At 41.0% G+C, this 12,581-nt stretch overlaps 1 protein-coding gene across 2 annotated transcripts in view; it reads left to right on the forward strand.

The window, feature by feature from the left end:
• Positions 1–8,811, forward strand: part of spop (speckle type BTB/POZ protein) — a 94,915-nt gene extending 86,104 nt beyond the window's left edge. For both annotated transcript variants that reach the window (XM_055657323.1, XM_055657324.1), the window contains exon 10: positions 6,719–8,811. In XM_055657323.1, the coding sequence (XP_055513298.1) occupies positions 6,719–6,863 (145 nt within the window). In that variant the 3' untranslated portion in view covers positions 6,864–8,811. The remainder of the gene's footprint in view (positions 1–6,718) is intronic.
• Positions 8,812–12,581: the final 3,770 nt, after the last annotated feature.

Consider the following 12,581-nt stretch of genomic DNA (forward strand, 5'->3'; position numbering starts at 1 on the left):
AAACTTCTGTCCCTTAATTCTGAAGTAATGTCCTCTTGTTTGAATCTTCCCTATTCTCAAAGGGAAAAGCTTGTCCACATCAACTCTGTCTATCCCTCTCATCATTTTAAAGACCTCTATCAGGTCCCCCCTTAACCTTCTGCACTCCAGAGAATAAAGACCTAACTTATTCAACCTATCTCTGTAACTTAGTTGTTGAAACCCAGGCAACATTCTAGTAAATCTCCTCTGTACTCTCTCTATTTTGTTGGCAATTGTATGGGTAATTAAAATAATTGGCTTTAATTTAATTCTTTCTTTCTATGAAATTACAATTTGAGGTTTGTAATAGAAAAAATCACCTGTGGTTAAAGTGCACATTGTCAGATTTTAGTAAAGGCAATTTTTAGACATTTTGGTTCCACCATTTAGAAATCACAGCTGTGTTTATACATAGCCCCCCCATTTCAGGGCACCATAATGTTTAGGACACATGACTTCACAGGCGTTTGTAATTGCTCAGACATTTTTAATTGCCTCTTTAATGCAGGTATAAGAGAGCTCTCAGCACCTAGTTTTCCTCCAGTCTTTCCATCACCTTTGGAAACGTTTATTGCTGTTTATCAACATGATGCCAGTGAAAGTCAAATATGCCATTATGAGACTGAGTAGCCAGAATAAAGCTGTTAGACACATCAGCCAAATGTTAGGCTTACCGAATTAATCTGTTTGGAACACCATTAAGAAGAAGGTGAGCTTAATGATGGTAATGGGACTGGCAGACCAACGAAGACCTCCACAGCTGATGACAAAATAATTCTATCTATAATTAAGAAAAATCCCCAAACCCCTGTCTAACAGATCAGAAACACTCTTCGGGGGTCAGGTGCTGATTTGTCAATGGCCACTGTTTGCAGAAGACTTTATGAACATAATACAAAGGCTACACTGCAAGATGCAAACCACTGGTAGCTGCAAAAATAGGATGGCCATGTTACAGTTTGCCAAGAAGCACTTAAAAGAGCAACCACAGTTCTGGAGAAAAAGGTCTTGTGGACAGATGAGATCAGCGTGATGGCAAGAGCAAAGTATGGAGGAGAGAAGGAACTGCCTAAGATCCAAAGCATACCATCTCATCTGTGAAACATAATGAATTCTGAAGGGTATAGACACATCGTATCTGCTCAAGTTCAAACAGATGCCTCAAAACATTGGCCGGAGATTCATTCTACAGCAAGTCAATGATACCAAACATACTGCTAATGCAACAAAGGAGTTTTTCAAAGCTAAAAAATCGTCAATTCATGAGTGGCCAAGTCAATCGCCTGATGTGAACCATTTGAGCATGCCTTTTATATGCTGAAGAGAAAACTAAAGGGGACTAACCCCCAAAACAAGCATAAGCTAAAGATGGCTGCAATACAAGCCTGGCAGAGCATCACCAGAGAACACCCAGCAACTGGTGATTTCCATGAATCACAGACTTCAAGTAATCATTGCATGTAAAGGATATGCAGCAAAATACTAAACATGACTACTTTCATTTACATGACATTGCTGTTTCCCCAAATATCCAGGATTGTGGAACTGGTTATGCTTCTGGTGGTTTTATGGGTTGTTGTGCAGGTGAGCGGAGGATAATTGTTGCAGATGGTATCCATCCTGCCTGAATCTCTTCCACACACTGTCAGTCCTTGTATTTTTAAATGAAATTTGATATTTTTTCTAACTATATATGTACGATGCCTTAAGTTGTCCTCTTTTCAAATGGTCATGATAGATAATTAACAAGTGACTGTTTTAAAAACACCTGTATCCACCTATCACTTGCCATTTTTTGGCCTGCCCCCACCTCTCTTCCAGTTCCCCCCCCCCCCCCCCCCCCCCCCCCCCCCTCAGCGCACTGTCTAAATTAGGGCCCCAACCCGAAACGTCACATGTCCATGTTCTCCAGCAGAGATGCAGCCTTGACCCTCTGAATTACTCCAGCACTTTGTGTGTTTTCTTGTCTTGACGGACCTGAACGAATACGCCACAGTCGTCACAGGCCTCATAAGGAAATGTGTGGAGGACTACGTTCCAACAAAAACCTTCCAAGTGTTTCCTTGCCAGATGCCTTGGATGAACCATGAGATCTGTATTCTTCTGAAGACCAGATCCCAGGCATTCAGGTCTGGCAACGCAGAGGTCTATAAGAAGTCCAGATACGACCTTGACAAGGCCACAAAAAGGCCAAAAGGGACCTGCTCTAAGCTGGAGGATGAGGCGGATGTTCGGCAACTGTGGCAGGGCTTGAAAGCCATACCCTCCTACAAGGCGAGATCAGGAGGCAGCTCAAATGACATCGAAGCATCACTCCGTGATGAGCTCTATGTGTTCTACGCACACTTTGATAGGGAGAACACTGATGTGCTTTCCCGAGCCCGCATTCGCCCTGATGGTATTACAGTCACAGAGGCCAATGTCAGAAGATCCTTCAGGAGGGTGAACCCTCGGAAATCGCCTGGACCCGATGGTATTCCTGGTCGAGTTCTCAAAACCCGTGCACACCGACTGGCTGGATATTCTGCGGACATTTTCAACCTCTCCCTTCTGAAGTCTGAGGTTCCCACCTGTTTTAAGAGGGCATCAATAATACTGGTGCCCAGGAAGAGTAAGGTGACGTGCCTCAACGACTGTCGACCAGTGGCATTAATGTCTGTGGTGATGAAGTGCTTTGAGAGGTTGATTATAATGCATATTAACTCCTACCTCGACAAGAACCTCGTCCACTACAGTTTGCTTACCGCCACAACAGGTCAACGGAGGATGCGATCTCACTGGCTCTCCACTCTGCATTGGATCACTTGGACAATAAAAACACTTACGTCAGGCTGTTGTTTATAGACTACAGCTTGACGTTCAGTACCATCATCCCTTCCAAGCTGGTTACCATGCTAACGGAACTGGGCCTTTGCAATTGGTTCCTCGTCTTCCTCATCCACAGACCACAGTCTATCCAAATTGGCAGAAATACCTCATCCTCAGTAACAATCAGTACGGGAGCTCCTCAAGGCTGCTTGCTCAACCCCCTGCTTTACTCACTCTATACTCATGACTGTGTATCCGGACATAGGGCGAACTCCATCAAGTTCGTTGACGACACCACTGTTGTTGGACGGATTACAGATGGTGATGAATCAGAGTATAGAAGGGAGATCGACCGATTGACCAGATGGTGCCAGCACAACAACCTGACTCTCAACATCAGCAAAACCAAGAAACTGATTGTGGACTTTGGAAGGGGAAGGATGAGGACCCACAACCCTGTTTAGATCAATGGGACGATTGTGGAGGGTCAAAAACGTTAAATTCCTGGGATCTATCGAAGTCACTGCCTCAAAAAGGCGCCCAACGTCATCAGAGACCCACACCATCCTGGCCACACACTCATTGCACCGTTGCCATCGGGAAGAAGGTACAGGAGTCTGAAAACTGTAACGTGCAGGTTCAAGAACAGCTCCTACAGCCATCACGACAACAAATAAGCTCTGAACTATAACAGACTATTATTATTATTGCACTATATTTGTTTATTTATTGAGTATCTATGAATGTGTGTGTATATATACACACTGAACCTTTTTTTCCCCCAGTTATGTACTATGTTTACATATTCTGTTATACTGCAGCAAGTAAGAATTTAATTGTCCTATCTGGGGCACATGGTAATAAAACACTCTTGACTCTTGATTTCTTATGTTTGAGAAACTCCCAAGAAAGCACTCATCAAAAACAATAGTTTAACTGGTCATAAAGCTAATTTCTTCTGTGGGGCAGAGGCAATTAGATAAATAACTAGTTAAGTTACTGGTTTTGATTTTGAAAATGCTTTCTGGAAGAACTATGTTCAACCAACAGTGCAGCAAAACATTTAAAAAACTACCGCAATGAAAAGCTTAAATTGTTTGAGGATTAGTTTAGTTACACATGGAAGCAACTGAGTCAAGTTGACACCTTTAAACGAATTTAAATCAAGATGAATGTCAATCACCTTGTTATAGTTCTATGAATTTCCAGTATACCATTGTTAGATATTCATGTCAATAGCTGTTTTCAGGATTATATCTTGTGGTAATTACGTTAAATTCCAAAATCGTTTGACTTTCAAAAGAAAATTGAATAAGTTTTTGCAGGCAATGCATTTGTGCAAATGTGGGTTGTGTTCTTTTTACGAAAGGTGACAATAGACCAGAGAACAGCACAGGACAGGCCTTTTGGCTCACAATGTCCCTGCCAAACATGATGCCAGGTTAACCAAATTCCGCCTGTACGTGATCCACATCCCTCTTACTTCCTACATCATGTGCCCATCCAAAAGCTTCTTAAATGCCACTATCATATCTGCCTCCACTATCCTCCTTTGGCAGCTTGTTCTAGGTACCCACCACTCTGTGTTTATTTAAAAACAAAACAAAAAACCATCCCTTGCACATCACGTCAACTTTGCCCCTCTCACCTTATAGCTATGTCTTTTAATCTTTGACATTTCCACCCTGGGAAAAGAGGTCTGACTGTCCACCCTATTTTATGCATCTCATAATTTTATATGCTTACTAGATGACCCGTTGGGTCCCTGTTGTGATGCGAGTCAAGTACTTACGGAAGTGTTAGATCAAAATGGCGATCTCAAAATGGCGCTGGCCCCGCTAACCCTCCCCCAACTGCGCAGGCGTGACTGACGGGCCCGGCTAGTGGGAGCACATTGCGCAGGTGCGACTGCCACCCGTTTGGTCCCCGTTGTGACATTGGTACACACGGAAGTGTTAGACTTGTCCCGTTCACAGTGTAAAGTTAAAGTTTATTAGGTGAATTGCTTTGTAAAATAGAACAAAATTTGTTACTGCACAATGCAGGCGAATGATAAGTAAGGCGGGACCATTTTTCCCCCATAGCCCTCAACTGCGCAGGCGCGGCTGACGTGTTCCCGTTGTGACGCCAGAGATCCGTGTTGCGAGTTACAGCAACTCTCCCCCAACTGCGCAGGCGCAGCTTGCAGGTGGGAGCGCGGCTGCGACGTTTTTGAAGTTGAAAATGGCAATAACGTAAAAAATTCCACCACTCACTCAAAGCCCCCAACTGCGAAGGGGCTGCACATTTTGCCTTATTCACCTTCCCTCATTTTTTATTTAAAAAAAAATGCAATTGCACATACTAGGGCTAGCAGGACTCTGTGTACTTGGATAGCAACAATGTTGTGAGCAGGGCTACAATCCCATTGTGACGTCTTAGCTGCAAGCACAGAGAAGACATTTTTCTCAAATTGGGGATTTGTATATCTAAAAATATCAATAACTTGTGAAATATAAATCAATCTGAACGAAATGACACAAAACTGTGATTAAGGTGGAGCAAAAATGTTAGCGCTATTGTGTACCGTTTTGGCGTAGTTCCAGGAGCACATACGGATAGATCGATAGATAGCTCTCTGACACTTCAGAGAAAATAATTTTGAGTTTGGCCAACCTCTCCTTACAGCCAATACCTTCTAATGCAGGAAACATTCTGGTAAAAATATTCTGCACTCTTTCTGTCTTACATCCTTCCTGTAATATGGTGACTAGAACTGCACTCAATACTCCATTTAACACTTTACTGGGTTTTGTAAATATGTCAAGTCCTCCACTGCCTCATTCTTACTTTGCTTTTTTTTTAAATTGCCCTTGGCACCTCTCCCTATATCTTCTGCTCTTGACTTTAAATCTTCAGTTCCTTAAACAATCCTGATTTCAAAATCTTGTACACGTTTTATCAAATCTCCTTTCAATCTTTCTGGTTTCAAGGAGAATACCAACCAGCATCTCCAGTTTAAAGTTGTAACGAAAAGCAGTCACTCTTAGAATCATCTTCGTAGATTTTTCATGCAATGTTTATTGACCTTTGTGTCCTTTCTAAAGTGCCTGAAATTGGACCCATGACTTAATGTAGCTTAACTGGTGTTTTACATAAGTTTAATATAACCGCTGTTTTTTTTCTGTTTGCTTCATTTATAAACCCATAATTTCTTACGTGTCATTAATTGTCCTCTAAATGCCCACACCTACACCGACCCCTGGTTCCAGCTTTAACAAATCAGAAAGGAATTTGCAATTTACAAAGTACTCTAGTTGAAGAATGTATTTTGAAGTGTTTGCCATAATTGCTTAAGCTTTTGCTCGCATTCCTATTTCTTTCCCACCTAATTCCATGTAAACTGCAAGGTTATGAGAGACGTTCTGGGACTCTGTTTATTCAGTAGTAATCTATTATGTAATCTTTTAAGCGGGTTTATATGAAATGGAATAGGGGCCAAACAGCTGTTTGACCTCATGATTTCGGAGATAATTGCATTTAACCAAATGAATGAAAGTGATGTTTAAGAAGGAACTGCAGATGTTGGAAAATCGAAGGTAGACAAAAATGCTGGAGAAACTCGGCGAGTGAGACAGTATCTATGGAGCGAAGGAAATAGGCAACCTTTCGTGTCAAACCCCTTCTTCACATTCTTCTTCAGACTTCTTCAGTGACATTGCCTATTTCTGTAATCCAGAAGTACTACTTGATTATAATTATTTTATACCAATGTTTTTTTGGTAAGCTTTACCAAATTGTGGGTTTAACGAAGATGTGCTCAGTTGCAGTAAAATTGTGGATGATAGAAATGAATGTTGACCTATTATGAATGTGTAACAATTTATTTATTTCTGTTTCCCTTTTCTAGCCATGCATCTGACGTAATGGAAACATCCGGTTGGAAGTCTATGGTCCTGTCCCATCCTCATCTGGTGGCTGAAGCCTACCGGTCACTAGCATCAGCACAATGCCCTTTCCTTGGTCCTCCCCGCAAGCGGCTTAAGCAGTCCTAAAGAGACATTTGAAAATGGAGCAAATCATTTTAACAGCACTGACCTGATCACCATGTTGCACAATGCAATGTATGAAGCTTTCTGACGTGCTTCCCGCCATGGGAAAGACCGTGCTTGGTGTGCTAATGACCTTTCTGCACTAAGCACTTTGGGGAGAAAAACAAAACACAAAACTTTTTGCTGCATTGTCTTGTGTCCCCTAGACTTGGCTGAACGGATTCCTGCTGTTTTTTTTTACACAGATACAGATTTGTAGATGTTGGCCCAGAAGCTTTCAGTATGGGGAGGGAATGGATAAGGAGGGGAGAGGAAAGGGTAGCCGTTTAACTTGCACTACTTTATCTACTTCATTTCTTGAACTTGAATCCAGCTTCTGTCGGCACAAGAGAATGGATGGGCCTTCTAGAGTCAAAAGGACAGCCTCAACGTGGAGTGGGTGAAGAGCACCCGGGCGGTGGATGCCATTGATGCCACTGGGCTTCTTGTGTCCTTTCAGTGAAAATGTAACTATCTTGGTATCCTTAGCCACTTCTGACCCAAAGTGTGTACATTTGCAACGTCAAAAGAGAACTGTCTAATTAGCACTTGCATTATCATTATAATAATTAAAAAAAAACATTTTTATGAGGAAAATAAAGCCACACAGATTTGGATCAAGTTTTTAAAGTGGGAAGAAACCGTTCAGTTTAGATTTTATCCTTGTGCTCGTAGCATTCAAAGCAAAACAGTGTTTAGATTTTAAAACAGAGCTCTGGCTGTGTAAATGTGTTTTCTCAAGAATACCAAGGTTACATGTGTAGAACGTGTGGAAAAATGTATTGGCATTTTTCTCAGATGGCTTAGCAAATGAAAAGAGTTAATGAACATGTTTTCTTGTTCAGTGGAAACAAAACAGTTCTACTTCAGTCCAAGAAGTTAATCTTCTGTCTCGACTGTTTCTATCCGGGAAGGAAATGGTTAATTTGCAACAACCTGACCCAAGGTTATATTGTCTCTTTTGATTCACTGCTATTCAGAAGTGGGGGAACAAAAACTAAATTTAATCCTCAGTCTTTCTTTAGAAGATATAAATAAAATACTATTTTGTATTGAAATGCCTTCTGTGTATTTCCTCTACAGAGGAAATAATTTTCCCCAGAAATAATATTGTGTAATATTGTATGGATTTGACAGTAAGTTCAACTTTTATTTAGTGAATAAATTTTGTGCAGGTATCATTTCTAAAGAGTTATTTGCTTAAAATTTGTTTTGAATCTGTTTTCCAAACTTATTTATTAGAGCAAAGTGTGCTATTTTGATTTGGTTTGATAGAGCTTGTATTGTTATGCTTTGAGGACACCTCAAACTTATTTGAAAAGACTGATCTTTTAAGGTAGTATTAAAATGGTTCTTGTTTTGTCCTGTTATCAAGTTGATTTCCTAATTTTACAAATGTTTTTGAATATTGATACAACAAACAATCATTACATTCATTGATTATGGAATTCAGGCATAGTTTCAGTGAAATCTGGTTAAGCTATCAATAATCAACGTATTATTTTTACGTGTTTCCCTTTTCTCTCAGTTATACCTGACAGTACTGCTCAGTTTATTTTGTCCCTTTCCAAAAAGAGTTTGAACAATTCTCTATTGCTCTTGCTCTTTTTTTCCCCCTCCAAAGTAAGCAAATGGTTTATGCCTGAGTGGTGCAAAGTTTTTTTTTTTTTTTTTTTTTTTTTTAAGTACAGAAAAGACTGCAAACGTACAGTTGACTGCATTGTGGTACTTCATTATTTTGTTTTAAAGTTTAGCTGTACTTTGTATACCACAGCTGATGACAGCATAGCTTTACATTCCTGAAACTATAAACTGTGTGGTCTGCTTTCATTGCTCATGTGAACATAGAACAAAAACAAATGAAATGATAGACTGATGTATTAAAGAATGCCACCTGTGTATTTTGTCCTTCTATCTACCGCCTTATTCTCCATTCCATTATACCACACTGGTGCATTTCCATTATTGCTCATTTAAAATCTTCCGTTTATCTCAAATACTCAACAGCTTTTGTGTGCAGCACCAAGTGAAGGAGCTTGTGGAGCGTCCCATTCAGTATTCCTTTAAAACAATACTTAATTCAGGAAAATACTGGATTGGATTTGTCTCTTGCTATGAATTTTCTGGATACTTTAAAGTTATAGCCTCCTGAACATCCTTCCAGTGCACACTTATACCTTGTATAGCAAGCCTAGACAGGCGGTCACATAGTTTGGGCTGCAATGGTACTTTTTTTTTGTTGTTGCTTCATTTCGCTCTTAGTGGTTTTTGTTCTGGATCTCCCATATATATATTCTTGCATCTGTCATAATTCTGCAGCTTTTGTTTTTGACGCTTTTCATCTTTTAAAATTAAATTCTGCAGGGAGCAACTGAATTGTTAAAAGGTGCATGACATTTTAACGTGTTAACAAATATGTGTAATGCTGTGAAAAAAAAATGTTGCAATTATAATTTACTGCACTCGTGTTATGGGTATCAAACGGCACAGGATGGAGGTTGATGTGGGCATTTGCATATCCAGTAGGCCTAAGAGGGCAATGTCATTTTGCAATTATAAAAGCCAGCACTTCAAAATGTAATCGCAACATTTTTGGCATGAGCAATCCTTGTTGTAACTTTGGAATGCTATTCAGCCCGGAGCCCGTTTTATCAAAGTATTTTCAAAGGAATGAAATCACAAATCCATTTATTGCACATGGCTGCCTAAAGAAATTCATTCGAATTTCAATCCACTGCTAAATGTCAAGCTGAATTCCACGCTGAAATAAAAGGCTGTTGGGTCATTTCTTGATACACGGTGGTGTTAAGACCATTCACAATTAACACGATTGTATTTACTGCCGCTAAAACTGTCACGTTCAGTTTTGCATACTAAATTTCACAATTCTGGAAGCTTTTAAAAGTTGAAACGGCAACATTCTTATTTTATAGGATTTTATCGTTGAGAAATTTCAGCACACTGATGACTAACCTTGTTAAAGAAACGTGCTGCTATTATTAAGCCAAGTGATGTTATAGGAAATGAAGCGATGCGCACACAAAAGTCGTGTCGTTGGTTGACAACGGGAGCAGTTGATTTGAGTTATCCGATTCCTCTGCAATCTTTTTTGTGTATTGATCATGTAATTGTATGTATAATTAAGTGTCTGTAGCTTGCTTCCAGCAAATTGCACCTTTCAAAACATAACCTTATTGGCCAGGTAATGGCAGTCGGCTGCCATTTTGCAGCACTACGTTACGGCAAGATTTGCGTGAGGGTGGGAGTACCAGTGGATAGTTGCTCAGCAAGCCGAGTATTGAAGTTAGATTCTTAACTTAGTCTGTGTTGTTTTTTGCCCCTGGGATAAGAAGTAGAAATAAGTAAATCACCCTTTTTAGTATCCATTTACCCCAGCGAAAATATCAAATCGCTGGATTAATTGCACATCCCCATTATTTCCAAGGTTTGCTTGGCCCCAGGCTTGAAGTGAAACCACTAGGAACAGGTACTGAAAGATGTAACGTCCACCAACTATAACCACCCTGAGGGCCAGTTCGACTGTCAATGGGAGAAGAAGAAAATAGCCAGTGCCTTGCTCTGTTTGTGCTGGGTTGTGATCAGCAGTTTGGATTGTTGTTGCATTCCTGAAGAGTCAGCTGGAATTGAAAATTTCAGGACAACGTTGGTGGGGCAACATCATTTAATATCTCTTGAGCAATGATGCAGCGGTAGAGTTGCTGCCTTGCAGCTCTAGAGACCTGGCTTTGATCCTGACCTGGGGCATGTCTGTGCGGCGTTTGTACGTTCTCCCTGTGTCCATATACGAGTTTCCTCCTACACAGGTTTGTAGGTTAATTATCTTCTGTAAAATTGTTAATCCTAGTGTGCGTAGGATTGTGCTAGTGTATGGGGTGATCGTGGTCGGCGCGGACCCGGTTGGCTGATGCGCCCATTTCTATTCTGTGTCTCAAGTCTAAAGTCTCAAGATTATGGTTGATTTGCATCTAATGCAACTCAGTTGTGACACTTATCATTCAAGTCTCTTGAGATGTTTCAGGATTTTGAAAATATTAAATAATACGTCGGGAAGGTTGAGTGCAGCCCTTCCTATTTAATCATGCACCATCTGCAAATGTTTCTTTCACTGTCTCTTTACTCCTCCATATTTCTCCCCATGTTCTTCATTCAGTTGTAAACACGCATGCACTATCTCTAAAACATTCCAATTGACTCTTGAAATCAGAAGTGTAATGTCGTATGTGCCTTTTTGGGGCTTGTTCAGTTTCTGTATGTATCCTTGTGTTCATCGCCTATTATGCTGGTGTTCTGTAATGGGATCACAGTCCAGAGGAAGGCAAGAGATGCTCTCGGAGAGCTGCCATTCAACCTCGGTAAGGCAGAAGTTAGTTTGTTAAAAGGCAACGCTGCCTTGTCAGTAGGTGGCATGCTGCAAATTCAGCACGATGGCCAGGTAAAAATCAATAAGTGAGGGAAAGTATCAAGCGATGCCACAACGGTAGTGTGCAATGAATAGAATGGACAGCATCTGATGCCACACGTAGGTGGATGGGGTCATTCTGAAGCTGAGCAAAAGTGTCCATACTGGGGAAAATACTAGACCAAAATAATGAATGTGAGGTGGACAAAAATGCTGGAGAAACTCAGCGGGTGAGGCAGCATCTATGGAGCGAAGGAAATAGGCAGCGTTTCGGGTCAAAACCCTTCTTCAGACTGATGGGGGCCGCCAGAGAACATCAAATCATTGTTTCTTAGAAAGTCACTGATCTGTTCCTCTAGATCCACCAGCTCCATTAGTTGCCTTTGCTCACACCCAGCTCCATAGAACTCCTTTCTATTTCCTACATCTTCCTCTGCTGTATCCATCGTGACTGCCAATTTTCACATCAGTCTTCTTCCTCAGTCATGGTTTCCTTTCCCCTCTTTGTGGCTGATATAAAAAGGAAGCGGATATGGTTAAAAACTAACCCCCCCCCCCCCCTTCCCACCCCCAACTCAGAACTTTGAACAGATCACCCTTGTCCCCCCCCCCCCCCCCCCCCCCCACTCTTCCAGATTTTTTTCCTTCCAGCTGAAGCAGTGATTTATTTAGTGTACTGCATTTGTGTTCCAGTTCAGTATACTGAATGTGGTGCTCACCATGTGACCTTTACATTGGCAAATCTAAAGATGGACTGACCTTAATTAAGTTTGCAGGGATGAAGCTAAGTTTCCAGCTGCCAGCCACTTTCATTTCTCAACTCGCATCCAAACTGTGTTTGGCTCTTCCAGCAAGGTTCAGTACAATTCTTGACTTGACGCATTAACAACTTCAGAACATGATATTGAATTCAACTATTTTAGATAATCTACCATTCCAGATCTCCAGCATTTTTTTCTGTTTTAGATTTCATTCATTGATTCTTTGTACCCATCAGTCATGACCTGACCTTTTTACCAGATAAACCTCTGCACCCTTTCCCATGATGTGCCTTCACCACCATCTCCTGGTGGTGTCCATTCCTAAACCTATTTTCTTTCTCCCCTCCCCCTCAGTGATCTAAATGTTTAGTCAGCATTTCTGGAAAGGAATAAACAATTTCTATCTTCATAAGAATTTCAGCATCTCCAGTGTTGAACCTTTGGCTCATCTCAATGTAGAGAATTGACCAGGAAAGGAAGAGATGATGCCTGTGGCTCTTT

This window comes from Leucoraja erinacea, chromosome 27 (assembly GCF_028641065.1).
Source record: "Leucoraja erinacea ecotype New England chromosome 27, Leri_hhj_1, whole genome shotgun sequence".
NCBI classification, from domain to species: Eukaryota; Metazoa; Chordata; class Chondrichthyes; order Rajiformes; family Rajidae; genus Leucoraja; species Leucoraja erinaceus.